This window comes from Labrus mixtus, chromosome 19, assembly GCF_963584025.1.
Source record: "Labrus mixtus chromosome 19, fLabMix1.1, whole genome shotgun sequence".
NCBI lineage: Eukaryota > Metazoa > Chordata > Actinopteri > Labriformes > Labridae > Labrus > Labrus mixtus.
The window spans coordinates 15,783,698-15,811,253 of NC_083630.1; the positions used below are offsets into that span (position 1 = coordinate 15,783,698).

The window sequence follows — 27,556 nt, forward strand, 5'->3', positions numbered from 1 at the left end:
TAGATTTATTATCAGCACCGTTTTCTGGATTAAGTTTGAATAAAATGTTGGCGTTAATCTGAAATGGAAGACTAACATGTGAGTTTAATGTGGTGCTGACAACAAAGACTCAGCGAGGCAATTCATCTCCAGCATTTAAAAGTGATAACTGACGGGGACTATATTTTCATGTAATGGAGTCATAATGACAAACATTCAACCAGATTACACTAAACTGAAAAAATTCACACTATGCAACATTTAGCATATTAAAAGTCTAAATCCCTTCAAACAGAGCCTTCAGCTGCAGACTCTCACATAGACCAGAAGGAGGTGGGTTAACTATACTGGCTCTAGTACCTTGGTTATCAACTGGTGGGTCCGGACCCAAAAGTTGGTCCCAGAGCCATTTTCAGTGGGTAGCAGATTTGTGCCTGGTAAAAATAGTTATGGAAAGAGTCTTTGTTGTGTTTTTATACGGACATGACACGAAACAGCAGTCGGTTTTTGTCGCAGCTTGTTTCATATCAGTTTGGTTAGACCAGCCTTTAAGTGAAATCTTCATATTCTACTTTTTTTACAGTGTAAGATTTGTATATTCTCCCAGCTTCTTACTTAAGATATGTGATGTTTACTTAGATACATACAAGATCCAAAAAAACATATCTAAAATATTTTTGCCACATGAGCTTCCTGTCCCAGAATCCCCTTATTTGATTGCAATGACCAATATGGCCTCCAGGGGATGCTGGCAGCACTGCATGCTGTCAGTGCTGGGAAATAATTTTATCTAATGACGACAAGGATGCAAACCTATCACTTGTTCATTCAAGATTCAGCTTAAAAACGATTAAATGCAGATACATTTAGTCCGGCTTTGTTCTGAATAGTTTTCTCAATCTGCTCCCAGAAAAAAAAAAAACAGACTCAGACAGGAGAGAATTATTTCTGTACCAGCTGACCGAGACAGCAGCTGGACATATCTCACACACAGACACACACACACACACGTTCCACCACTGAGTTAACACATCCCACAGCCTTCACTCTAACCTGACAAGAAGTCTTAACTCTCAAACAACCTTTATAAATGTGAGGATCAGACAAAGCGAAAAGCTGGTGCTTAAACATTAAAGCAGCTGATTTCTGCTGCAGACTGATTGTGTGACTGAACATGAGTCTGCTGAAAACCTCGTGTTTCAGAGGCAGAGAACAAAGAGCCACGCGATGGAGAATAGATCCACAGAAAGCAGACATGAGACAAGCGTTTCTTTTCATTGTCAGCGTCGGCTGCTGCAGCTCCAAAATTAATCCTCAACACAAACAGAACTGCTGGGAAATCAACTCTCACACGCACAGAGCTGGCGACAGAGATTAACATGCATTCTCTCTCTCTCTCTCTCTCTCTACTCTCTGATGTCGGTACAGTCAGGGGACTTTGGTCAGAACAAAAAGTCAACTTTCACATTTCATTAAATGCATTGAGCAGATTTAACACTTTCAATATAGCATATACTTCCAGGAGTAGAAATGTTTGGTCCCTTTTAAAAAAAGCTTTTTTTTAACCAATTGTCAAAGTTTTCTGCAGAATTTAGTTAATATTTTGCTAAATTACAGTGAATAGGAATGCAATGAAAGCTCTTAGTTGTCAGAAACATTTTTGAAACACCATCTAGTTTTGATAACCAGCTTTAGTTTAGAAAATCTCACATGCAGTTCATGATTTGTGTTGCCATACTTATGTGTTTAATATGAAAAGAAGTGTCAGGTTATTGAGTAAAATATGTTAAAACCTGAAACAGACCACGTCACACCAGGCAGGCAGGCATCGTTCTTTAACATCACCTACAACAAAATCCTGATAATGAAACCCGTCAACGTTCTTGTTTTGCCACCGGTGAGCGGAGAGGCTTTTACTAAGTTTTGTAAAACTCTACAAAACAGTAGTTTTACAGATATACAGTTTTTATATGGAGATTTCTGTGCTTTTCAGAAACAGCCATTACTGTACACCACTCTGTTCACACCTACCAGACTCCATTGACAAAAACATCATTTTTACCTTCAAGAACACTGGATGATCTAGCATCAAACTAAATGGTTTCTTTGTTTGTCTTATTGAGTGACTCTTGAATTTTAAATTGTACGTTAAGGAAATGGGCAATCCAAGAATGTGTAACACTTAATAACTTAACCTAAATGAAGGCACAAGAAGATCAGCAACTCCCAAAAAAAAAAAAAAACTATGTACCAGTATGTGTAAACACAGAACACTTGTAACACTGTAAGGATTTGAAAGAAGCAACGTTTATTGAAAACTCTCGTCAGCCGCATTAGACCGATCAAATGTACAAAAATCTGTTTAGAAAACAACGAACACACTCGGACACCAAACAGTACAAAAAGTAATGATCAGGATTTTGTCAAGTGAAAAAAGCACATCTCTGTACTTACATGTAAAGAAAATCATCAAACATGCCTTATTTGAGTTATGACATCATCTGCATCATATTCATGGTATTAAATGAAAATACGAGTTCTTTTTATTGACTGTCACAAAAACATTGTGTGTGTTGGTTTGCATTTATTTTTGAGATTCCTTAAAACAATATGATCAACAGGTCCTAATGCTACATCAACAAAATGATCAATGGATAAGGTTTAGTGTAGACACAAAGATCTACATGGTGAAGAGTTAGACAGACTGAAGAGATGACTTTGGTAAGATACTGAGAAAGTTGAACACAATTTCTGTTCAATTTGGGATTCCCTAATTTCAGAAGTATGTACCTACTCCGACAAAAATACACAAAGAGTGTTAAAATGTTGCATGTTGTTGAAGTTTGTTTTAACCTTTGAGCCAATTTATTACCAAATGGAAAAAGATGAATCATTCCAAACAGAGCCTGATCGATAAATCACTCAGCTAAAAGTGTTGGCCTTTCACAAAAATATCAGCACACGATCTTATAAGCGCCAAAATGAAAACTGTTTGCAGATCATACAATGCAGAATCAAGTCCTTCAGGTGATAATGGTGAAAATGATGTTGTGACAAAGTATGTCCAGAAGAGGGTACTCTGACTCACCCGCAATTTCCACATAGTACATGCGTGCTGTACTGCATGGCCACGACTTTGCTGCCCCACTGGGTTCTGAAGCGTGATGTCGCTGAACACAGGGTTTCACAAGAACACAGGAGAACTACAAGATCACACGGGAATAAAGGGAAGACGTGCAAACATGTTGCTTTGTCTTTCTGAGGATGACTGTTTTGACATAATGTTGATAAAGATGGAATATACGATCGGGAGTCTTTACAGTGTGTTTTAGTGTGAAATTAACAGGATGCTATGTGCGTTTCATTTTCTTCTGACTTCCTGTCCGCTCAATCTTTTCTGTTCAGTTTGACGCCGTGCTTGCAGCGCTCTCCGTCAAAACAAGACTTGATGTGTACTTGAAACAGAGCAGGGTGGAGCGGTGCGTGATGTGAAAACAGGATGATTGATTAGAGGGGCAGTGAAAAGCGTTGTATTGCAAGGTGCGCTGACTGACCGCGACAGGCACTATTTGTTACAATCCTCTCACCACTGTCAGCAAAACTTGTGTCAGCTGAACAGACACTGGTCTGAAATAAAGTATTTCAACACTGAATATTTCTTTGTTTAGGTTAAGCAGCCTTCTTGGTAACTGGGCAACATCTCATTGGTGCAAGATCAGCTCACAATTTTGGTGCTCAACTTCAATCCATATTGGTAAAGCTCAAAAATCCCAAACCGACTGGGCTCTTTAACACTTTTTAATTTCTCTGCAGAGATTTGGAATTGAAAAAAACTTTCCTCTGTAGATTAAAAAAACATCCAACAACAATTTCTCTTTGGGATGTTTGTCGATTTCTTTCTAAATTATTTAAAAAAGATATCAATCCTATGCAGCACGAAAAAAAAGTATTCCTGTATCTAACCCGTCTACAAAGCACCTCGGAAGGTAGTAAGGTTAGTTATGTATTCATCATAGCTGTGGCAAATGAAAGATCATTTTCTAACTAAAGTACTGAAAAAGTAAACGATCTGAACTCCACTAATTCTAGTTTGACCTCCACTCTTGGTCCTACTGGTTTGTGAATACCGCATGGTAACTCTACCAGGGTTCTAAGAGTTTGACAGGTCTTTGTTTGCTCTCCTTACTCGATGATCTCGTCGTCTTCGTCCTCAAAGTTCTCGTCGCCGTCGTTGGCGGTGGCCTCCTGGTACTGCTGGTACTCGGACACCAGGTCGTTCATGTTGCTCTCCGCCTCTGTGAACTCCATCTCGTCCATGCCTTCGCCTGTGAACCAGTGCAGGAAAGCCTTTCTGCGGAACATGGCCGAGAACTGCTCAGAGATCCGCTTGAATATCTCCTGGATGGCCGTGCTGTTGCCGATGAACGTAGCGGCCATCTTGAGCCCTCGGGGGGCGATGTCACAGACGGCCACCTTGACATTGTTGGGGATCCACTCCACGAAGTAGCTGCTGTTTTTGTTCTGAACATTCAGCATCTGCTCGTCCACTTCCTTCATGGACATTGGGCCACGGAAGACGGTGGCAACGGTTAGGTACCGTCCGTGACGAGGGTCGCAGGCTGCCATCATGTTTCTGGCGTCGAACATCTGCTGGGTGAGCTCGGGAACGGTCAGCGCTCGATACTGCTGGCTTCCCCGTGCCGTCAGAGGAGCAAATCCCGGCATGAAGAAGTGGAGTCTGGGGAAAGGCACCATGTTGACAGCCAGCTTGCGCAGATCTGCGTTCAGCTGCCCGGGGAAACGCAGGGAGGTCGTCACGCCGCTCATGGTGGCCGACACCAGGTGGTTGAGGTCTCCGTAGGTGGGCGTGGTGAGCTTAAGGGTACGGAAGCATATGTCATAAAGGGCCTCGTTGTCGATGCAATAGGTCTCGTCTGTGTTTTCAACCAGCTGGTGGACCGACAGGGTGGCGTTGTATGGCTCCACCACGGTGTCTGACACCTGGAGGGACCAGAAAGAAGGTCACATTTGTGGAGATTGTAAAGTTTGATGGAAAAACTCAGGACAGAAGGAAGGCAAATCACACTGAGGACAGAACATTGGTTAAAAAAGAAATTCTCTGAAGGAAGAGTTTTGTGTTCTTGAGAAGGAGTTAAGTGATGAAGGTAAGCAGGATAAGAGGGGGAGGGAGGACAAAAAGACACAACATATAAAATAAGTATTAGAATCCATCCCTGCTGTGTTCAACCCTGGTTGGTTTGTTCTCTGATACCTTGGGTGAGGGCATGACGCTGAAGGTGTTCATAATCCGGTCGGGGTACTCCTCTCTGATCTTGCTGATCAGCAGGGTGCCCATGCCCGAGCCGGTGCCACCTCCCAGAGAGTGAGTCAGCTGGAAACCCTGCAGGCCGAATTTCAGATTTCAGAAACAGTTTGATTCAGCATACAGGGATGAGGAAGAGGACACTAAATGGATGGATGGCCGGGCCTAGAGCACTACTACTTAGACATTCACTTATTTAATGATGGAATTTATTGAGTGCTTGTGTTGCACCTGAGTGTGGTAAAGAAAATAAAAGGGCTATGCTTTGTGGCTGGCTCTCTTTTAGCAAAAGGAAATATCAAGGATCCCCTCAACTCATAAATCCTATTTTATTAATTTCCTCTCCAGACATATTTAGTAAGTACAAATACCAAGCTGATTTTTGCTTAAAAAAACATGTTGCCACATTGCTCTTGGGTGGATGGATGTGATGGATTTGAGGCTTGAGCTGAAAGGCGCACTAGCATGGTTAGCAAAGTGCATCCATAATTCAGTCTATGCACACCACAAACTGAGCTTTTAACTCTGCCAAACCCCAATGTCTCGTCACCTGTAGACAGTCGCAGTGCTCACACTCCTTCCTCACTATGTCCAGAACCGAGTCCACAAGCTCCGCCCCCTCTGTGTAGTGACCTTTGGCCCAGTTGTTCCCCGCACCTGTCTGACCTGCAGACAACCAATCAGAGGAGAGAAACCCATCAGAGAAATGTAAAACGATCACCCCAGCAGATGGGAATGTGAGTGCAGACACACACTCGTCTGGTGACCCATTTCTGTGTGTGTGTGTGTGTGTGTGTGTGTGTGTGTGTGTGTGTGTGTGTGTGTGTGTGCATGCACGCATTTACAAGACGACAGAGGGAGATCTATAACCTCCCTGCTTCTTCTCCTCATGGATGTCAGTTTATCAAACAAACACTGGAGGTATTAAAGTCTGTTTACTGAACACATTAAATGCTGGAAAGTTTCTTTGCTGCTCCCAATCTGTCTTCTGCAAACACACAAACCTCCTCACAAATATTAACCTTTAAAGTGTGCGACAGAAATGATTCATGTCTAGTTCTGTCTATTGTGATGTCATTTTTCAGATTATCGCCGAAGACTTAATAATCTGTAAAATCTTGAAACCTGAAGGTTATGAAACTTAATTAACCTTAAATAAGTAAATATATAAGGACTGCTTACTGTGAGGTCACTTAGTGAAATATATTCAAAATGCTTCAAATTCTAAAGCAGATTTTTCCTTTGTTTTACACCACATGTACTTTGATGTCAAACCAAAACTCTGTTGTCGTAGCATCAGACTCTTCATTGTCTTTTAAAGTCATGTCTTACCTCCTGAGACCCCCCCTCCCCCCCCTCCATTTGACGGGGAAGGTGCATGTGTGCATTAACAAGTCAGGGAGATTTCAGGGGCGGCCTGACTGAAATTTTCGAGGAAGTTTCAGCGCTTGTGTGAAAAGGGCTTAAGCTTCATAATAAACTCATGAGTAAATCTGTTGAGAAAGGGAGATGATTTTTACCAAAGATAAAGTTGTCCGGTCTGAAAAGTTGTCCAAAGGCTCCTGAGCGCACACTGTCCATGGTTCCTGGTTCCAGATCAACCAGCACAGCCCGGGGGACGTATTTATGTGCTGCACAAACAGAGAAAAGTCATTACACTCTAGATTTGACAAAACAACATATTTTTGTTTTAATTCATCAAATCCTTTTCACTCAGAAAACACCAAAAAGGATCTGATGAGTGTGTCTCTGCACTCACATTCCCATCTGCTGCGCTGGTTCTGTTTATCATCAATCAACAGTTTAACTCATTATTCAATGACGTAAATAAAGGCCAAGATACTCCAAATACAAGTTATACGTGGGGTGAAATGTGACTCACTTTCAAGGGGAAACTTGAACCATTAACAGTCATTTACAGGAAGTGACTGACAGTGAGACACACACACACTCCCACCTCTGCTGATATACACGGTACGTACAGGACGCCTCATTGTAGTAGACGTTGATTCTGTCCAGCTGCAGAGACGAGTCGCCCACGTAGCTCCCTGCCGGGTCGATGCCGTGCTCATCGCTGATCACTTCCCAGAACTGAGCGATTCCAAGTAAGGCAGCAGCATGAAATAGAGAGAAGACGAAAAAGATTGGAGAGTTCCTGCCTACATGATGCGTTCACTGACACACTGCAGCTCTACTTTTTGGACATGTTTGAGATTCAGCAAATGTGTCTCCAAAAATGGAGGGCGGGGCTTAATCATAACTGTGCACTGCCAAATCTCAAATATAAGCAAGTGTATTTGTCTTTCCTGTTGCTCAAAGTGTACAAAGTGCACAAGGACGTCAATGATCTTCAACAGTGTCCAATACTTTTAACAGTTCTGCTTCATAGTTATTCTCCCACTAATGTTTAAGAAGGGAGTCACTGCTGAGTAACAGCATCCACACAGCTTCATTACCCAGAATCCTTTGTGGTTACAGCGTGTGACCTAGTTGCAGTTCATGTAGCACCTGTAAACGTTCTTATTTCACATGTCAGTGTTCACTCCTTTGACTCAGAACTCATGCTGAAATAGTTGTGTGATTGGTCAGAGTGTGTGTGTGTGTGTGTGTGTGTGTGTGTGTGAGGCAGAGAGAGAGAGTGTGTGTCCAGATTCCTTGAATAGTCTCACAGTAGCTCTGAGTTCTTTCACTCCTCCACACTTCTGTGATTAGTTTAACAGAGAGCAGTCGACGCTCAACAGATACTCATTCATTCATTCTGATTGTAAACTGCAGCAGCATATATCTAGAACTGTTTTGATAGAAATAAAAATAAATCAAGTTCAAAATGACAACATTAAATTTAATTTTAAAACTTGTTTCTTTATGTTAAAAATTGTAGTGGTCCAGTTCTTCTGACTGAACCGGATTCAACAACATTTTTATGTGGAGGCATTGATTTGAATCTTCTAAAAAGAAATGCAGCCAATTCAGATCGGAAAGGGTAATTCTCGGATGTATAAACCTTGGCACTAATATCACATCATTTAGGGTATAAAACACAAACAAACATATTAGAATCAGTCTTGGGAATTTCTGCAGAAGGATATACTGAAACAGGCGTGCTTATGCTCCCCATAAAGTCAGACACTTACGATAACAATCTGAGTTACGATAACAAAGCCGTTTAACGGAAAACGTTTTGATCAATCGAGCATTATGTTGCAGACATTTCACTAGTGAAGGATGCACACATCTACTGGAGGCATTACAAAAAACGTATTTTACACTCAAATTAAACATTTGATTTTTTTTTTTTGTAAGTTTAGCCTTGAACTGAAGGGTTTGTCTTTTTTAAAATTAATTCAGGTTGATTAGGACAGATGGTTGTCATGTCATACCAAACATAAATGTGGGTTCTATGGTAACATCATCTCAAATAACGGTCAGTTTGGATGATCGTTGAAAAGTTATTGTGTTCCAGCAGAGAAGTGTTAGATGAATTTGATTTTTGAGCCAGAAAATATTTCTTAATTCTCTTTTAAGAACTGATAACTCTCAGTTTATACTAACTATATGCAGGCAAAATACAGGAACTTCTGCAGTGATTTTTAAAATTCACTATTTTCTAAAAACAATTCAAAGTTGAGGGATAAATTTAATCCAGGTCTGTACCTTAGTCCCGATCTGGTTCCCGCATTGTCCGGCCTGGATGTGAACGATTTCTCTCATCTTTCTTGTCTCTGTTGGTGTTTCTCTCTCCGGTGGTCCTCTGAGGTCTGTCAGTGCTTCTCTGCTGTGTGCCGCTGTGTATCAGCAGCTTCACCTCCTCCCTCCCTCAGGTCACATGTGTCCACGTGACCCCTCCCTGAGGGGCCAGCCTCGGGTCCATTCAGCATAAAGACTTTGTTCTACTGCCCCCACAGAAATACTTTCTGCTACCACTGCCATGGGCGTGCTAGTGGGTCTGTCAACCCGGGACCCCAATGGAGAAAAAAATCTGTAGTTTGTGTTTGGATTTGTTTCTCTCCAAGTCAGGACCGTCAGGGTAAACACAACATTTACTAAATATAACATGGCTCTGAAAATAAATAAAAAACAATTGTGAAAACCTTTAGATGCTTATTAAGGGTCTGAGGGTACACATCGTAAGAGCCATATTCATGTTTTTGGGTCAAGCTGTAAAACATATTCATTATTGTGCCACTGGGTGTCGCTGTCCTATTGCTTAGGGCAAAGGTATATAGGTACGCCACTTGTCAAGGTATGGGATGTGTTTGACCCCGGAAGGGCATATGGTTTTTGACCGCTGTGGCGGCAGGCGGCATGGAGAAACCGCAGCTGTATTGTTTGTTTGTTTGTTTTGTTCAATGAATGGAAACTGTATTCACTTCGCATGGTGCTGCAATAAATCGGATTGTATTATGCTGCAAACCAAAGACATGCCTGCAGAAATGTTATTGAAACAACATACAGCAAAGGAACCAGGAAGAGAACATTCAAAGATTTGATTGGCTGACTGTGCTCAACCACAGCATTATGGATGGCTTCTCAGGTGAGCAGGTCTTCTCAGGTGAGCAGGTCTTCAGGGGGATGAAATGCAACCCAACGTCTGTTTTTACAGTCTAGGAAAGGGGTGGGGCCAATAGCAGATGGGAGGGGCTTCTACTCAAAGTTATCATGAATTGTTCTTGGGATTACAACGCTGGTATTCCGACAACAAGTTAATTTCGTTTGACCTCAAGAAACCTGCTGGGGCACCGGTGGCTTAGAGGTTAGTTTGCCCACCCCATGTACTCAGGCTGCAGTACTCAAGCGGGTAGACGGGGGTTTGAATTTCATTCCCCACTCTCTCTCTCCCTGATATCTGACTCTATCCTCTGCCCTCACTTTTAAATAAAGGCATAAAACCCCAAAAATGAATCTTGTTAATAAAAAGAAGAGTGCTAAAATGAACTTCTCTAAACAAATCAACAGTTTTTTCTTAAAATGACGAGCTAAACAACCGATATTTAGGCAAAAGGGAGTTGTTAGAAATGTATTGCTGCATGTCCTCTTATGGCTTCTGTACTGGGGCAGCATGTGCAGAGAAATCAGGAGGGCGCGTGAAGGGTTTTTCTGCTCTGTAGAACACGAGGCAGACTTTCCCACACACAGATGATGGAGCTATACGATCAGCTGCTGCAGAGTCAGTTTACACAGAATGATAAAGCAGGAATTCATCACAGATCATCTGCGCACTGCTGACCTCTGAAGGAAACAGCTGTAGGAACGCCTTCTGTTCTTAAAGGTCACATATTACCCTCCTCTTCAACCAGTTTAATTAAGTCTCAGAGCTCCACAAAACATGCCTATAAAGTTTCTTGTTCTAAATCCACTCTGATCCAGTATTTCATCATGCCTATAAACCCCTCTATTTCAGCCCTGCTCTGAACAGGCTGTTTCTGCCTAAAGCTTTAAATGTAAGTGAGCTGTGTCCGACCACGACCCTCTGGAAAAAAGATGTAGCTTGGGCTTTCTTGCACCATGCACCTGAGGTGGATGACCTGATTTTAATCCAACTTTATAACTGTCTTTTGAATAAGCCGATTTCAAGATTTGATGAAATCTAAATACTTCAATGTGATCAGACAGGTGAATAGACTGATCTGTATTCATACACTTGATTTGTTGACCATTTTTAGATTCAAAGCTCACAAAGTTTCTCTTAGCATCACATACTTATTAGTACTTAGTAAAACCTCCAGAAAACCAAGTCACAGCAGAAAACTTTCCTAAACACAGAACAAAGACATTTAGCATGAACAACCCGAGGCACACAACATGAATGTTAAAATGACTATCAAAAGTCAAAATATATACAAGAACATCATCTATCATCAAAATAGGGTTCATCAAACATTAAATACATCTATCGAAAAAGCCGTCAGATGATCATAATATCTAAAAAAAAATTATTATTATTATTTAACCTTTATTTAACCAGGAAAGTCCCATTGAGATTAAAAACCTCTTTTTCAAGGGAGGCCTGGCCAAGAGGCAACAAAAGTTACACAGTCACACTCACAACATACAGACAGCAATTAAAATGATAAAAAAAACAATGTTTGGATAAACCAGTGAAACCATTTAAAAATCATCTCTCATCATAGAGGCACCATTCTCTAAAACCACAACCACCCCAACAAACCATTAAGATTATCACCATACATGGAAGTTTAAATAAATAGGATCAATGTCAAATACATGTGATTGGTATCCATGTGGTCTAAATGGTAAATAAGGCTCGGGGGGAAATTGAGACTTTCTGAACATATTCTACAAAGAACAGTGAATAAATGCATTATGTGAAAATAGTATTTACAAAAACCAGATAAACCAAGTGTGCCGTTTTCGAGACAAAACATATTAAGTCACAATTCACAACATTGCATTTAACAAAAACGAATATTTCAGCCCCTTTTTCAAAGCTTTACATTACACTGTGCCAGCACCACAATGTTTTTATTGTCTCTTGATAAAAGTTAGAACAATGCAACTTTCTTATATTGAGCACCATTCATTCATACATATAGATAGCCTATAGAGTCTAACAAACTGAACATTAAACACAACATTTAGTAAAACAGAGATATTAAAACATATATTAAAATAAAAGTATAGCAATCATGTATTTTACTTTTTAATCACCTGCACACTGTTGAATGTAAACTCCTGCTTAGGCCTAAGTCTTCTCTCCTGAGGTCTCTTTTAACATGAAGTTTCTCCCTGAGACCTCCTTGAGGATTTTACCGAAGCAAAAATGTAGCAGAAGTTTTGTTCACTAACCTCACCTCAGTCTCCGGCAGCAGAGTTTTGGCGTAAGTCACATTGTGTCGTCAATCAATCGTCGAACATATGGATCCAGAGTCAGACAAACCTGAGGAGTAGTCAACACAGACTATTTATTAACAAGACGGCCTTTGATTGGTCACTTATCGAGGACCAATCAAACTGCCTCTAATTGACAAATCACGAAACAACCAATTAAAATTATTCTTATTCTTATTCTTATATGTAAGTATGTTAAACACACACACTTGCGCAAACACTATACAACAATAAATACGTTTTTTTTGTTGTCTTATATTTGAGATATTATTTAGATAGGCCTATGTGATTATTACTCTTGTTATAATTTCATTATCGGTAATTATTGTGGTTTCTATTAAGGTTATATGGTTTGGAATTATTACTATTAATCATTATTATTATTATGTTGTTATTATTATTTGTTACAAGCTTTGTCAATATTGTCACATTCATGCCAATACAGCTTACTGAATTTTTAAAAAAAGGAAGTATTATCTCTGGTTACTGTTTCCGTCGGACCTTTGTTACGGGAGGACCGGACGGTGCGTTTTGAAAAACACCCCCGCCGAAACACAAACTGACAACACTCTTACGGCTTTCAAATCTGGGTGAAAGTTTTGAGTTTAAAGTCGTCATGAAGTTTCGAGGGAAAATCGTCGACATAGCGTGCCTCAACCACTTCAGCCGTGAGTGTTTTTAAACGTCTTCAACAGTTTTTATTACAAACGACGCTAACACGAGGTCACACATCAAAACATAAACATCAAAACATAAACATAAACATCAACTAACATCAAAACATAAACATCAACTAACATCAAAACATAAACATTAACTAACAAAGTGTCTTTTGAAGAGGAAGAAGTCAAAAGTGAGACAGCAACATGAAACTTTGTAGTAAAAGACATTGTTTTGAACTTCTGGTGTGTGAATTCCCCCTCATGAAGTCTCATGTTAATCGATAGTAAAACATCATGTTAAGTTTGTTTATTGTGTTTTTCTGACTGAAGATGTAAAGTGCCTTATCATTTAAGATAAGTCAAACGTCGTGGAGTTGAAGTACATTGTTGTTTTTGTTGTAGAAAATAGAGATATTCAAGTAAAGTAACTTAAAGAATGTATTTGGAGGAATATTCTTGCATGAATGAATGTACCGAGTTCTGCTGCTATCCTCTCATTCAGTGACTTACAGACAGTAACCCATGCGCTCATTTCATCCCGGCTTGACTACTGCAGTTCTTTATATACCGGGGTAAGCCAGTCGTCCCTGTCCCGTCTGCAGCTGGTCCAAAAGGCTGCTGACTGGAACCAAGAAGAGGGAGCACATCAGTCCTGTCCTAGCGTCCCTTCATTGGCTCCCAATAAGATTCAGAATCGATTTTAAGATTGTGTTGTTTGTTTTTAAAGCCCCTGAATGGCCTGCCCCCCCCCCCCCCCCCCTTTACATTACCGACCTCCTCAGGCCGTACACCTCATCTAGGCGCCTGAGATCATCAGACACGAGGCCTCCTGGCTGTTCCCCGCTCACAGCTCAAGTTAAAGGGAGATCGGGCCTTTTCAGTAAAAGCCCCTAAACTGTGGAACAGCCTCCCTCATCCCATCAGGTCTGCACCCTCTGTTGACTCTTTTAAGTCCCGTCTCAAGACATGCTTTTATATTTTAGCATTTGAGTCCCCTGGTCCTGAATAGACCATTTCTTTCAGGTTCCTTTGTTGCTTTCTGTATACATATATATATTTCTCTCTTGTGGACGTTGTGATCTGAAGTTGTTTTTTCTTTTTGAATGTATTGTACAGCACTTTGGTCAGCTGTAGCTGTTTTTAAATGTGCTTTATAAATAAATATGACTTGACTTGACTGACCTTGACTTCAGGCACTGATTGTTTGGTTGTAGATTCATCTTCTCTGCTCTTCCTCGTCCTCACAGGAGTCATCACCACCATCTCCAAGCTCACCAAAATGTGCGTCCTGCGGCTGACTTCGGACAACCTGTTCTTCGTTTTGTCCGAGAAAGTGGCCAACGGAGGGGTGAGCATGTGGTGTGAACTGTCTCAGGTAATTTATTTTTTTTGTCTTGTCTTGCCTCAGTAGATCCGCAGACCCAGAGGTTCATGTGTGAACAACTAGATCAGGCACATTTCAGGAACAATCCCCCCCCCCTAAAATGATCGAGATGATTTTCAGTAATGCATATCTGATCGTCTGTGTGTCCTTCAACTCTGCAGGCCAACTTCTTCGATGAGTACCAGATGGAGGGCGTGTCCCCTGAGGACAATGAGATCTGCCTGGAGGTGACTCCGGAGAATCTGTCCCGGGCCCTGAAGACAGTCCAGAACGCCAAAGCCGTCAAACTCAAGCTGACCAAGAAGCACTGCCCCTGCCTCACCATCGCTGCCGAGCTGGTGAGACCGAACACAGGACTTTAAGAAAGCTCAGCAGTAACATAGAGTAACATAAACACAGTCAATTATTACTTTATCTTCATTGTTAAATATTTTTCTTTTCTTTTCAACTTATTTCCCGAAATTAACAAAATGTTCAAGTGATTTAAACTTTCAGAAGTAAAAAAAAAAAAAAAAAAGCCTTTAAGAGACAGAAACCTCGAGCAGAACCTGACTCACCCGTCTGCTGCGACTTTGAAAGAAGGAATTAAAAGTTCTTGTCGCTTTTGTTGTGAACCAGCTTTAGATTAAAGTAAAAGTGAACTCTTCAAACATCAGCTCAGACAGCGTGATGAATCATACCGCTCTGGTTTATGTCCCTCTCTCCCTCTCTCTCGCTCTCTCTCTCTCTCTCTGTCCCTCTCTCCCTCTCTCTCCCTCTCCCTCTCTCTCCCTCTCCCTCTCTCCCTCTCTCTCTCTCTCTCTCTCTCTCTGTCCCTCTCTCCCTCTCTCTCTCTCTGTCCCTCTCTCTCTCTCTCTCCCTCTCGCTCGCTCTCTCTCTCTGTCCCTCTCTCTGTCCCTCTCTCTCTCTCTCTCTCTCTCTCTCTGTCCCTCTCTCCCTCTCTCTCTCTCTCCCTCTCTCCCTCTCTGTCCCTCTCTCTCTCTCTCTCCCTCTCTCTCTCTCTGTCCTTCTCTCTCTCTCTCTCTCTCTCTCTCTCTGTCTCTCTCTCTCTCTTGTGTCCAGCCCACCCTGTCGAGCATCAGCCGCGTCGTCACTCATGACGTTCCAGTCGATGTCATCCCGCGGAGACTCTGGCACGAGTTCAAAGAGCCGAACATGCCGGACTTTGACGTGAGAGCAACACACACCGAGCCCTTCTCTGTTTGTGCACCTTGAGCGTTTTAAGAAGGACATATTCTAGAGGAAATGATTTCTCTTAAACATTGTTTGTCATTACAAGCAGAGGGACGACAGATGATGTTCACATTTTAAATCATAACAGAACAAAGACATGTTAGTGTGTCTGTCCTCACAGGTCAGTATCTACCTGCCTCCTCTCAAGACGATGAAGAACGTCGTGGACAGGATGAAGAACCTCTCCAACTTCCTGGTAGGGTCACATTCCTCCACAGCTCACCTGAGTCATGCCGGACTCACACTGAAGGGGTTTGAAATCTTTACTTATACAACCTAATGCATCTATTTATATGTGTATGCATGTGTGTGTGTGTGTGTGTTTCAGGTACTGGAGGCCAACCTGAACGGAGAGATGAACCTGAAGATTGAGACAGATCTTGTTTCCGTCACTACTCACTTCAAAGACCTGGGAAACCCTCCGTGGGGTAAAAACAAACTGACTGCAGCATGTTCTCTCTGATCTGAGCGATGTCACTCCGACATTTAGTCTAGTTTTGATCAACATATCGATCCTCTCTGCTCCTCTCTCTCCAGGTGAGGACGCCTCACAGGATGGAGGTCCGTCTCAGAGCAGGGACCCACAGGCCATGGCCCAGGCGCGGGTGGACATCAGGAAGCTGCAGCAGTTCCTCATGGGTCAGCAGGTCAACCCCAGCAAGGCCATGTGCAGTAAGTCCACCGGCTGTTTGTGCAATTGTGCAACATATGCTAATGAATAAAATGTTATAATAAACAGAAACCCTAAGCAGACAAACATCAGGAAGGTGATTCCTCCAGATGTATCCAGAATTCTGGATTTACCAACCGGAAAAGTTGACCACTGAGACTTAACTTAAGAATGACAGTGTTTACTACTCATCCTCTTGTGTGGGCCGCCCAGACAAATTTATCATCACTTATTATTTGCCACAACAGAGGACATAGGACTAGATCCTTACTTTAAAAATATGCAGAAAAGGCACCAATGGTTCATAAAAAATGTTCAAAATGCAGGAAGGGATGGTGTCAACTGTCAAATAATCAAATCGACTTTACTTGTGTGCATTATATTTGTGCATTTAAAAATTGAATACCCTTCTCTGCGTTTTTTTTTTGTATGTTGTGGCGTGCGTGTGTTTGGGGGGGGGGGGGGGGGGGTCTTGCCTTTTCTTCTTTCATGATCACACCCCTGGTTCATCCATCATTTTATGTTGTTTATGTAGTGCAGTAAACAACCCGATTAAATTGTGTTCTCTCTGACGACATCCTCTCGTCCCCTCAGATATCGTCCACGAGCGGGTCGTCCACCTGATTCTGCTGCATGAAGACGTGTCGCTGCAGTATTTCATCCCCGCTGTGGCGTAGACCAGTGGTTCTCAACTGGTGGGTCAAGACCCAGAAGTGGGCCATGTGACTGTTTACTGTGGGGTTTTTGTTCTGTCACATTTCGTTCCCCCTGAGGACCAAACTGCACTATTTTTCATTAAATAAATCTGAAAAACTAGACCAGAAGAGAACCTCTGGCGTTGTCGCAGAGCAGACAAACACGCTTGTGCTCACTGTGAGTTGTAGGGCAATGAAAACAGACTGTGCACCTGTGTCGGGCAGAAAACGAGTCCCTGAGACAACTCACCATGTCTGTGAGTCTGAGGTTGTTTCCAGTCGTCACTCTGTTCTCTGGAAGACTCTCACACTGACCTCTGGTTGAAGTACAGACATGCTGGAAAACTTTATCAAAGGGGACAGTGAAAAAGGTGACACCTTGATCTTCGAGAAATACAAAAAGTTGCGTTTAAGTTGTTTTTCCATGTTGTGATTTTGCAATAAAGCTACAGAGAAATGGACTCTGGTTGTATTTATGTTTCAGACACTTACACAATGGATGTTTGGTGATGTTTGGGTACTTAAAGCAACATTATGAAGGAATTCTGTTTGGTGCACTCTGGTGCCCACAGAAGGTCTTTACATTTTAGATTTAGATTTAGATTCAACTTTATTGTCATTGTGCAGAGACAACGAAATGTTTTTGGCGTTCTAACCAAAAAAAAGTGCAAAAGAGCAACAAGGTGCAGTACAAACATGAATAGACATAAAGTGCAATATGGTAGTAAGGTAATATGGTAAGCTGGTGCAGAGGATACAGATAAGACTGGTATATTATAGAGCAGCTTTGATGGATATAAGATAGTTACAGTATGAACAATATTTACAGTATGGACATTATAAACAATATGCTAATAAATATCAAGTGGAATAGGATATTATATATACAGTCAAGTAGTATAGGAAGTGCAGTGTTCAATGTAAAGTCAAGTACAAATGTACAGTCAAGAATTTAGGAGTAATGCAACTGCACTGTCGTAAAACACATGTAGAAGATTCAGTGTTTAGCCAGCTCTGCTTCAGTCTTCATAGCTTTCTGCGTTCTAACCTCTCCATTTTTCAAATCATCTCAAATATTTATCCTTGTTTGACCACGTTTCTGGTCCTGGAGCTTATTAGAAAAATGCAGAGGCTTTTTTAGTTCTGGTAGAATCAGTTATATCTGAACCAGTTCACTTGCCCACTTTTATCAATGCGACACCTGTTGGTTTGCTGTTTGCCTGGGAAGCTGAGGGATGAGGGGCAAAAGGCCGTGTCAAGGTGTCTTAAAAAACGCCTTCTTCTTTGGTCAAAACAAAAACAGACCACTCCGCACCAGAATCGAAACTTAGAAGGACAACATACTGGATGATGAGTTGTTGACAGAGAAGCCATCACGTAAACATGTTTCCTTGATGTCTGATGATATAGTAAGGTCATTTTATGATATCTTACATAGTGGACATTTAAAGCCTGTCCTATTTGAACTCTTATCTGGCTTCTTGCTCGGTCATTCTCTCTTCTTCTCTTCTCAGCTTCATCCGTCACCGTCCTCTTCCTCTTTGCCTCAGTCATTGTATCAAACAGTACTGCTTTGTAGCTGAAGACTGCTGTGTCTTCAGCTACGAAGCCATCCTTTTTAAAGGTCACAACCTTAAAAGAACTAGCCGCACCTTGTTGCCTCTTAAACAACATGCTTGGAGAAATGCCGTTCTCCTTTTGAAAGTCATTGTACTATAAGATCGACTTTGAAGCGACTATTTTAAGGTGGGATTGTTACAGATTGCTGCTTTGAAGTCTCTAAAAATTACCTCAGAAAAACAGTGGAACCCACTGTGTGAGTGTCCTTTAAGTCTGCCATGAAAAAAAAAAAACCTTAGTCACCTTTATTCAGCTAAAAACACTCAAGTTGTCATTTATAGAGATTATTTGCAAAATGTAAACATTTCGGTTACAACATTTTAACTTTAAGACAATAGAGTAAATAAACACTGAAAAACAGTTGCAGAAAAAACATCAATTGCTGCACAAGTGTCTTCTGCAGCCACTAGGTGGTGCTGTAACACAACTCTTTGTCTCCAGTGGACTTAACGTTGAACAATCTGAGCGACCTGTCTTCAATTTACACCAGTAACTGAAAACCACATAAAAACACTTCCTGCACCGATGCAGAGTGTGTGTGTGTGTGTGTGTGTGTGTGTGTGTGTGTGTGTGTGTGTGTGTGTGTGTGTGTGTGTGTGTGTGTGTGTGTGTGTGCGCGCGTGTGTGTGTGTGTGTGTGTGTGCGCGCTGATTTAAAGCAGCAGGAAAAGTTCTCCGTTTTCTTTTAACCTCAGCCTGAACTTCAGGAAACATGAAGGTGAAAATCTCTGCAACATTTGCTGAGCCAGCAACTTTTTAGTCCGCGTTTTAGTCCATTAATGTACGTTTGAGACGAGCTGCTGCCCCAAACGAGCGACCTCAGATAATTGGCTGCAGCTAACGAGGAGGCCGTGATAAGTGTCTGGCTGTAAGATGAGCAGATAGTGTTAACGAGAAGTCTGTGATAGAGAGCCAAGACGCTGCAGAGACGAGCTCACCCCACGTCAGATGGTCTAATTGGTAATTACAGGATAAAAAAAAAAAAGTGCTCTGCTGTGAGGGTTTGAATATTCAGAGAGAGGCTGTCTGCTCAAGCTGCAGCTGCTCGTCGCTTTCAGAGAGTTCCCTGTGATTCTGCTGCTTTCACACAAACTCAGACAGGCAGTGTCTGCTGCCCTGTCTGTCCTCACTTTAACTGTCCTCCAGAACACTTTATCTCCCATAAACCTGAGAATAAAGAAGTGAATGTGCAGCTCAAAACATGCGTATTACATTTTTCCTGATCAAGGGCTCCACGGTTCGATGCACTCTGATCTCTAACGTTAAGGTTGGTTATCGATTTGCATCTGTTTATATTTACACTGCTGCTGTCCATAGAGTCTATGCCGTGTGAAGGTGCCTCGTCCTCTTTTTGCCCAAATTCTGAGCAACAAAAGACTCAACCTGAAGAAGAAGAATATAGACATTCAGGTGTGAGGCTTCAGCAGGAAGAATGAGAGAGCCGTGGGATCCTAAAATTTCTCCAGACAAGCCGCAAAGTTTGAAGCTAAGCTATGCAGGTCCTGAAGTTTATTTACGTTTGGCATAAATGATGATCTTAGATTAGGTCTGACAAGTATATAAATTCACCTCTTCTTTTTTTCTTTCTGCCATTACAAGAGTTCTAATTCTGTGTTTTCTGTGCTCGTCTCCGCTGTTCAGAAGAAGAAGGCGTACTCAAGATGAATCTCTAATAATAAAAATTCGGCTGTGTGTGGGCGAGACTCTGATCTCTGGATGTGTGTGATCGCCCGTCAGGCTGCAGAGAGCCGGTCTGTCAGCCGCTCCTTCTGGTGGATTAATGTTTGTAATCTTCACTCTGACTGCAGGAGGCGATGAGGGCAAAGACAGAGACAAGACGAGAATACAGACACATTTAAGGTTTCTATGTGTTTTCAGAGGGTTATAATGTGAATATTCAGTTGAAAATGTCCTTTAATCTGATGTATCCCACTTATTTAAAGACAGCTTTAGATTTTAAACTCGTCTAGTGTAAAGCCAGCCTAACCTTTGCATTAGCGAAGTGAAGTTCTGGCTTCACTTTAAAGGTCTCTGTTCACTCACAGTGTTTTTTTGTGTGCAGGCATCACACATTTTCTACACAAAACCAACGCAGCTCAGTGTTTTCAGCACTCGGCACCTTTAGCATAAAAACACTCACAGTTAAAAAATAGTTACATTTGGGTACACCGTCAGGCTCGTCAATTTCACTTCTGCCTCTACCAAACAATATCAAGAAAGAACCTCTGATATCAGCTTTGTCAATCACATTGGTGAAGGACAAACTAATCTGACTTGATTTTTTTAGGGTTCAATTTCCAGGTGGAAGGCTGCTGCTAATGTCTAAATGATATTTCTTTTTCTTGTTTTCTTGTTAGAATTCAGTCAATAGAGGAACACATTCAGCACACAGAGTTATTTAAAACCAACCTAACAGACACTACCTAGAGAAGCGGTAGGAAGGAAGTTAACTCTCTTAACCTAAAAGCCGGTGAGAAGCGCTCTGAAACTGGAGTTTGGATTTGACACAGGCGCTAACTCTCTATGAGCTGTTTTTCTGCCCCTGTGGCCAAAAACCGCTGAGAACAGCTTTAACTATGGTATCACTAACACTGATTTACAGTCTTACTCCTACATAAGTTAACTTTAAACAAACACACACACACACACACACACACAAACACAGTGCATATAAAGCTACAAACATTTTCCACTCTTGGAACACAAGACTCCTCTCTGAGCGCTCGCTGCTCTTTTTGTGCTTTGCAGAACTTTATTGGCATTTTCACAAATCGGGCAATTACCAACAAGCCCTGGGCCCTGAGCTGTTTTTATTGGAGGCCACGCCGTATATGGCACAGGAGTGAGGGGAGAGGGTGAGGGGAGTGGGGTGGATGGGGAATGCGGGGGAGAGCGAGGAACCAGGCAAGAAAAGAAAGAATAAAAGAAAAGTGAGATGAATGAGGGGAGAGCTTTTAATTTGGCGAGGTCCTGTGAAGCTGCATGTGGGGACTGAACCATAGCAGAGATTTGCTGCCGTGGTAACGGGGTAAAGAGTGGGAGGGGGGGGAAGTAATGGGAGGAGAGAGAGAGAGAGAGAGAAGTACAGTAGCATGTAAATTGTAAATATAGGAGAGGGGTAAGGAGAGGGAAGAGAGGGGGGAGTCTCTGAGAGGAGGGACGCCAAAGGAGCCGCCTCTGTTCTCTCCCTTAAGACACACACACACACTCTCACACACACACTCTCTCTCACACACACACACACACACACACACACACACACACACACACACACACATACACACACACACTCAGGGAAAGGATAGGGAAAGGAAAGATCCAGGAGTGTAGCAGACTGAAGGGGAAGGGAGGAAGGAAGAGGAAAGGGGCTGAACTAACAAGCCTGAGCGCGACACACACTCTCCCTGACACACACACACACACACACACACTCTGCTTCGGTGTGTGTGCGTCAGATGGGGAGAGAGCGAGGCAGCAGCAGCAGCCGTGTGAGGAGAAACCAGATCCGCAGAAACAGCCGACCTCTGCAGGAGCCGCTGGGGCAGCCTGACAGTCCAGACTCCGGGTTTAGAGGAGGCTCTCGCTCCTCCTCTGCTCTGACAGGAGGCTCATCTCTCCTGCAGGAAATGTCGCACAGTTTATCTCCAGGAGCATCTTTATGGACCTGTACCTGCTGCTCCAGCCGTCAGCAACACTGCTCTGAGTTTCTGATCAAAGCCGAGAGGAAAGATTCTGTTTATTTAAGATTTAAAGAGTTCAGAGTCTGAACCTTCCTGATTTTGGAAGCAACAAAACAATCCATACATCTGCAAAACATTGCAAGAAGAGAAGAATTAATCAACTTTGCAGACTAACTACCCACAATCCTTTGAATGATTTCAGCAGCTGTTTGGGAGTACAAACTCTGCATCACTTTAGAAAACCGCGGGACCAGCTTGAAATGTTTCCTTTATTTGGATCATCATGGATCTTAAGGAAAAACTTCCCAACAAGCTTTTGACATATTTAGTTTGAAGCAGAGTTTGTCCTGTTTCTTGAGCGTCTGATTACTAGCTCGAAATTCAAGATTTTCTTATTTGTTTTGACAGAGATAGTTTGACTGCGCTGATGCTTTGACACCCTTAAATCATCACCTGAAGGAAAAGAAAAAGCTTTTGACCACTTAAGGACGCAAAGGATTACAGACTGTGAAATGATAAAACCTCCAGTAAAAGAGGGAGTGAAGTGAAGTCACTGACAGCTTTTCAAACAGTCTATTAAATAAGATTCTATCAAGCTCAAAGTCTGTGTTGATCCTGGTTTGGAGGATTAGTTCATCACCTAACATGCAGGACCTTTTCAGAGAAGTCATTCCGAACTTTGATGATGACCAGGACGCTTGTAACCATCACGTCTTCAAATAAAATCAAACAGTTAAAGGACGTACAGGATGTTTTATCACTGATCCTTTACAAAGAGGGACGCCTGCTAAACAACCTGTGAATCATCTCTGGAGAATGAATGAGCCTACTCTCTAAATGTAATCTGTTAGGATCTTCAGTTCCATCCAGAAAATTGGATTTTAGGAACTAAAGGACACATTGGATCGTCTCTCCAGCCTGAATTTTGTCAAATGGTGAGAAAGAGCTTTTGTTCTTTTGGGATCTTTTTGCATTTATTGATGCCTTAGACACAAAACAAGAACTCTGAGAGTGTAATCACACTATTGAAGACCTAAGATAATAGAGGTGCTAAATATCTTTTTAATTGTACTTAAATTTTCACATTAAATTGTAAAACCTTGGCTCCTTTTGAGCTAGATTTGAAGAGTTGGAGTGTAAGTATTTGTTGTTGCATCAGTGACTTCAACAAACCACTGACCTAGCTGAAGGTGACTTTTGATTGAATTCTTAGTACAGTATTTGCATTTTGCTCTCTCCATGTTCTGTGTGTCTGCTGAACGTTTGTCCATCACAGCGAGGAGTTAACGTTCGCTCACAGACTCCCTCTGCCTCTCTTTTCTCTCCAGAGACTCACAACGGCTCACACTGCCACTGCTGCAGCTCAAAGACTTCAACTATCTGCAGTAAATTTGCAAAAAAAAAAAAAAAATCAGAAGCAAAGCATGCCACTGAAGGAGTAGCTGCAGAATGTGGCTCCTGCTTCACATTAAAGACTCGGTGAGTGAAAGAGTGTGCTCGGTGGTTACCTCAGCAGCAGGACATCTGTTGCGGGCTGTTTGTGGTTTGTTTTGGGGTTTTTGCACCTGTTGCATGTGAGCGACCGACTGAAGCTTCTGCCTGATTTCACTCGGATCCAGACGAGTCTGGAGAACACGACTAATGTGAGAGTTAAGATTTATTGGCAGCTGAAATATTATTTGGACTTTTGCTTATGTTTTGGTTTGCTTAGTTGAAACCTTTATCAAAGATAAATTCACACTTGAGGTTTTTATTAGTTTCACTGTCAACCCTGTGTGGACCCAGCACACATCTCCCAAACAAACTGCTCTGTCACACACACAAAAGAAAGGAAGGTCAAAGGTTGACCCACTTGAAAAAGAAAAAAAAATGTCATCATATTTTTGCATTCAAATAATTTTTCTCAAAATTTTGAATCCAAAAATTAACACACTGACACACACACAAACGTGCTCAATTATTATTCTCCTAAAATGCCTTAAAGCTGGAGTCACTACCCTGGTTTGCAAATGAGGACAGAAAGTAGATATATTTGTTAAAATGTCGGGAGTAAAAGTATAAAGACTCCAGAAAAATAAATATAGATAAGTACAGCATTACATACTCAAACTGCACTATACACATTCGCCATGAATCAAACGTCTGCCATCATATAAATAGAAGCTGATATTTGGGCTTCTCTCCCGGGGATCAGCACAGGAACAGCTGCGGCAGCCTCGGCCTCTCCGACGCACACACTCCCGTCAACAAGAAACAAACTGTGAATGCTAAGAATCAGGTGGTGACGGATGTTCTCCTGCTTTTCTTTCTTTAGGAGATTCAGAAGAGTTAGAATGAGCCGTGTGGATCTCTCTCGGGACGACAGACGATTGCTGTCCTCTGCTAGCTCTCTTTATGTTTTCCTGTGCAGAAGTTTATTTTTTCTCTCAGTTCATGGTTCGGATGCTTCAGTGAGCGGAGCCACAACCACATCAGGAAACTGTTACGAGAGTCAAATAATTGCACGTCAAATATTTAAGCTGCAGGACAAAATGAATGGGTATGAATCAATTCATTCTTTAGACATTTCAAACTGATAAAACTGACTGGCAATCCTTTCAAAGCTCTGACTGACCCTGCAGACGGAGGAGATAATTAGCTTTTCCAACACGAACATCAGAGGAGAAATCAGACAGCTTTCAGGACGGCTCTCCTCTCCTGAACCCTGCGTGAACTTTGGGAAACCAAACTTTTCTTACTTTGGTTGCCTTTAGCACTCCACAAAATCAAAGTCTTACTGCAGACAGTCAGTCAAAGAGAGAACTGTCAGACATGATCAGATATCACAGATTCACAAATGTATGCAGGAAATAAATCCACGTTTTAACATCATCTAGAGAGACAGTTCTGTAGTTTTAAAGTTGGACCTCACTTTTACATAATTTGGGGTCTAAATGACTTTAGAAGAAGAAGAATACAAAAACATTGGAACTGCACAAAAAGATTGCTTCAGCCTGCATCAGCAAAACTGGCTGGTAATTGTTGCAACAATACTCATTTCTTCCACTTATCCGAGGTCGCGATGGCAGCAGGCAAATTAAATTAGCCCAGACTTCCCTCTCCCCAGCAACATTTTCCAGCTCCTCCTGTGGGATTCTAAAGGCATTCCCAGGCCAAATGGGTTATATAATCCCTCCAGCGAATGTTGGGTCTACCCGAGGTCTTCTCCCAGTTTGGCTTGGCCTGGAAAACCTCCAAAGAGAGGCGACCAGTAGGATCCTAATCTGATCCTTGAACCACCTTACAGAATACAGGAATTGATGGTCTACCTCTGCCTCAATCTGTATGCTTTTTGTGTCATTTTATGTTAGACACATTTTGTGTTGAATCTGAACACAGATATTCAGAACTCGAAAGTAAAAATAACACAAACTGGAATCAGTGCTCCTTTCTTTGACAGAAAGGAATCATGCTGCCCAAAAACACATGCTTTGTAGATCTGTAACACAATGTATGGCCAGGAAAGTGGAATTTACCTCATTTCACTTTCTTTCTTTTTTAAAATTAGTTAGCTACTGTAACTCAGGAGGCGGGACAGTTTTGCAGATCAGAGACACCAGACTTCATTGATTAATTAGTATTCTTACCTTACAAAACATAGGAGTTGTTGGTCTACTCGCTGCCCTGATCAATACATTTGCTGTCTTATTTTGTGACTTCTGTGCTTTGAACGGTTAGTTAAGATTCAGCCCATTATTTATTTTTAAACATATGTTAACGTGAAAAGACACCTTTTGGAGGCAGCAGTAGACGAGCAACTCCCATGATGTTAGGTAATCAGGACTTTAAGAGCTTTAAGAAGTTTCATGGTAAATTCGAAGCTTGATCCAAAGGCAACTGGACTTGATAGAAGACATTTCACCTCTCCTCTGAAAGGCTTCTTCAGTTCTAAACTAGCTGTTGGATGGAGCTATGTCAGCCTCTGTGTGCGTTGTTCAGTTAAGGAGCTCATGAAGGGACATGAAGAAAAACATCTCTCTTTCTGAATTTTACTTTAAACTGTTTCCGTCTTTCTTTTTCAGACATGAAGACTTTCTGTTGTGGGAACTTTTGGAAGTTTCTTCTGAATGACTTTCTGGGACATTTTCATCCGAGGTTGACAGCCACGAGAACTTCAGACGCCACGAGGAGGTGACGTGAGGACAAATCCCAGGGCAGTGGAGTCTGCTGCAAGTGTGTGTGCAAGTAAAAGTGTGTGGCTGTATCAGAAGCTGGAAACATTCTCAGATATCTGTGTGTGCGTGGCCAGATGCCACACTGCTCTGCAGACGGGCCCAGACTCCCACATCCCTCAGTGCGACAGACACTCGGCTGCTTCTGGGCCTGTTGCTCAACATTTGTTGAATCGCTGAGAGGAAAATAAATCAACCAGTCGGATATGAAAAGACAAAAACTCACCATGAACGAACGACATCTCCAAATATATCTGGTGGAGATGCTGCTGAGCCAAACTGAAGATGGGAGGAGTCGGCTCGGTCTGGAACATGTTGCATTGATTGGATGATTACGGGCCTCTCTTCTCCTGGTTTTGTTTTTCAGCACTGATTTAATCCAGAATTATTTAGGTTTTGCTGCTTTTTGGGGACACGACAGAGCTTTTATAAGGACCAGTCACGTCCAGGAGAAACACAGAAACCGGCCACGTTGACACGTTGATGTTTTTTTTATTCCGCCTTTGATTCCTGATTTTCACCTTAACAACATGGCAGAAATGAAGGAAAGAAAACCTTGTTTCTAATGGGCATCACTCGATACGCTGATGATATAGTTCTTTATATTTTTAACACAGTTACTTCAGTAAACATGAGAATTAAAAGAAAAACATACTAGGAAAATGAGAACAATAAATCATGAACTATCAGAATAAGAGTCTATATTTATTCTCTCCATCCTTTTCTGAAGACAAATAAGACGTTTTCTTGGGACTATATTTTCAGTTTTGTCCGTGCAAAATCGTATTGGTACCCCAAACTGAAAATTGGTGTCTCTGAAACTTTAGTCTGACAATTTTTAAAGCAAATATTCAGAGGAGCACAGGAGGAGTGTGTGCCACCACCATGCTCCCTGGAGGACTGCTTTCCGGTGGAGGGGGCCGTGGCGGCGGTCTTTGCCTGCTCAGGTGGCTGGGAGTCAGGCTGTGGTCACGCCGGGGGACCCTGGTGTTTGCTCTGCTCTGGTTCGGCTCCTGGTTGTTCCTGAACGGCTTGGTTCTTGTGCACAGGAGCATCTTATCTGACTACTGCACCGATGATAAGAGCAAGAGGATCCTGCAGAGACTGGTGAGTCACAAATTTCAATGATGGTCTTTTACATTTCAGGGAAAAGATGCTTCTAAGTGTGGTTCTTTGGACAGTGGAGACCGTGGTGATTTTACTGTAACAGTGGTACAGATAAATGAAGAGTTGCACTGTTCACAGTTTCTT

The 27,556-nt window shown here is 42.0% G+C and overlaps 4 protein-coding genes across 7 annotated transcripts in view; 3 read left to right on the forward strand and 1 right to left on the reverse strand.

The window, feature by feature from the left end:
* Positions 1–27,556, forward strand: part of LOC132994570 (cytochrome b5) — a 107,211-nt gene that overhangs the window by 6,414 nt on the left and 73,241 nt on the right. The gene's annotated exons all lie outside the window — the stretch shown is intronic.
* tubb6 (tubulin, beta 6 class V) lies at positions 2,267–9,109 on the reverse strand. 2 transcript variants are annotated; one of them, XR_009676715.1, is made up of 7 exons: positions 8,957–9,109; positions 7,285–7,393; positions 6,823–6,933; positions 5,853–5,968; positions 5,252–5,380; positions 3,603–4,980; positions 2,267–3,524 (listed from the first exon to the last, which is right to left on the reverse strand). XR_009676715.1 is itself a non-coding variant. In XM_061065001.1 (6 exons), the coding sequence occupies exons 1-6, from the start codon at positions 9,011–9,013 to the stop codon at positions 4,162–4,164; spliced, it is 1,341 nt and encodes a 446-aa protein (XP_060920984.1). In that variant the 5' UTR covers positions 9,014–9,109; the 3' UTR covers positions 2,267–4,161. The 2 variants fall into 2 exon arrangements, 1 of the variants encoding a protein (XP_060920984.1); XM_061065001.1 differs by having other exon boundaries at positions 2,267–4,980.
* Positions 9,696–16,845, forward strand: hus1 (HUS1 checkpoint clamp component). 2 transcript variants are annotated; one of them, XM_061064700.1, is made up of 8 exons: positions 9,696–9,836; positions 14,061–14,188; positions 14,359–14,535; positions 15,260–15,367; positions 15,552–15,626; positions 15,759–15,858; positions 15,968–16,102; positions 16,695–16,845. In XM_061064700.1, the coding sequence occupies exons 1-8, from the start codon at positions 9,821–9,823 to the stop codon at positions 16,775–16,777; spliced, it is 822 nt and encodes a 273-aa protein (XP_060920683.1). In that variant the 5' UTR covers positions 9,696–9,820; the 3' UTR covers positions 16,778–16,845. The 2 variants fall into 2 exon arrangements, with proteins under 2 accessions (XP_060920683.1, XP_060920682.1); XM_061064699.1 differs by lacking the exon at positions 9,696–9,836 and adding an exon at positions 12,669–12,819.
* dipk1c (divergent protein kinase domain 1C) overlaps positions 21,603–27,556 on the forward strand; it is a 37,130-nt gene continuing 31,176 nt past the window's right edge. The window contains exons 1-3 of one of the 2 annotated variants that reach the window (XM_061064997.1): positions 21,603–23,029; positions 23,423–23,573; positions 26,156–27,412. In XM_061064997.1, the coding sequence (XP_060920980.1) occupies positions 27,191–27,412 (222 nt within the window). In that variant the 5' untranslated portion in view covers positions 21,603–23,029; positions 23,423–23,573; positions 26,156–27,190. The remainder of the gene's footprint in view (positions 23,030–23,422; positions 23,574–26,155; positions 27,413–27,556) is intronic. The other variant, XM_061064998.1, reaches the window with a different exon arrangement.

Excerpts from the sequence above, each read along its gene's own strand:
- tubb6 (XM_061065001.1), bottom strand. The coding sequence starts at position 9,013 with ATGAGAGAAATCGTTCACATCCAGGCCGGACAATGCGGGAACCAGATC. Across the intron at positions 5,969-6,822 it reads ACCGGACAACTTTATCTTTG|GTCAGACAGGTGCGGGGAAC; the intron begins GTAAAAATCATC and ends GGTTGTCTGCAG. Across the intron at positions 4,981-5,251 it reads GCGTCATGCCCTCACCCAAG|GTGTCAGACACCGTGGTGGA; the intron begins GTATCAGAGAAC and ends TGGTCCCTCCAG.
- hus1 (XM_061064699.1), top strand. The coding sequence starts at position 12,768 with ATGAAGTTTCGAGGGAAAATCGTCGACATAGCGTGCCTCAACCACTTC. Across the intron at positions 12,820-14,060 it reads GTGCCTCAACCACTTCAGCC|GAGTCATCACCACCATCTCC; the intron begins GTGAGTGTTTTT and ends TCGTCCTCACAG. Across the intron at positions 14,189-14,358 it reads TGTGGTGTGAACTGTCTCAG|GCCAACTTCTTCGATGAGTA; the intron begins GTAATTTATTTT and ends TCAACTCTGCAG.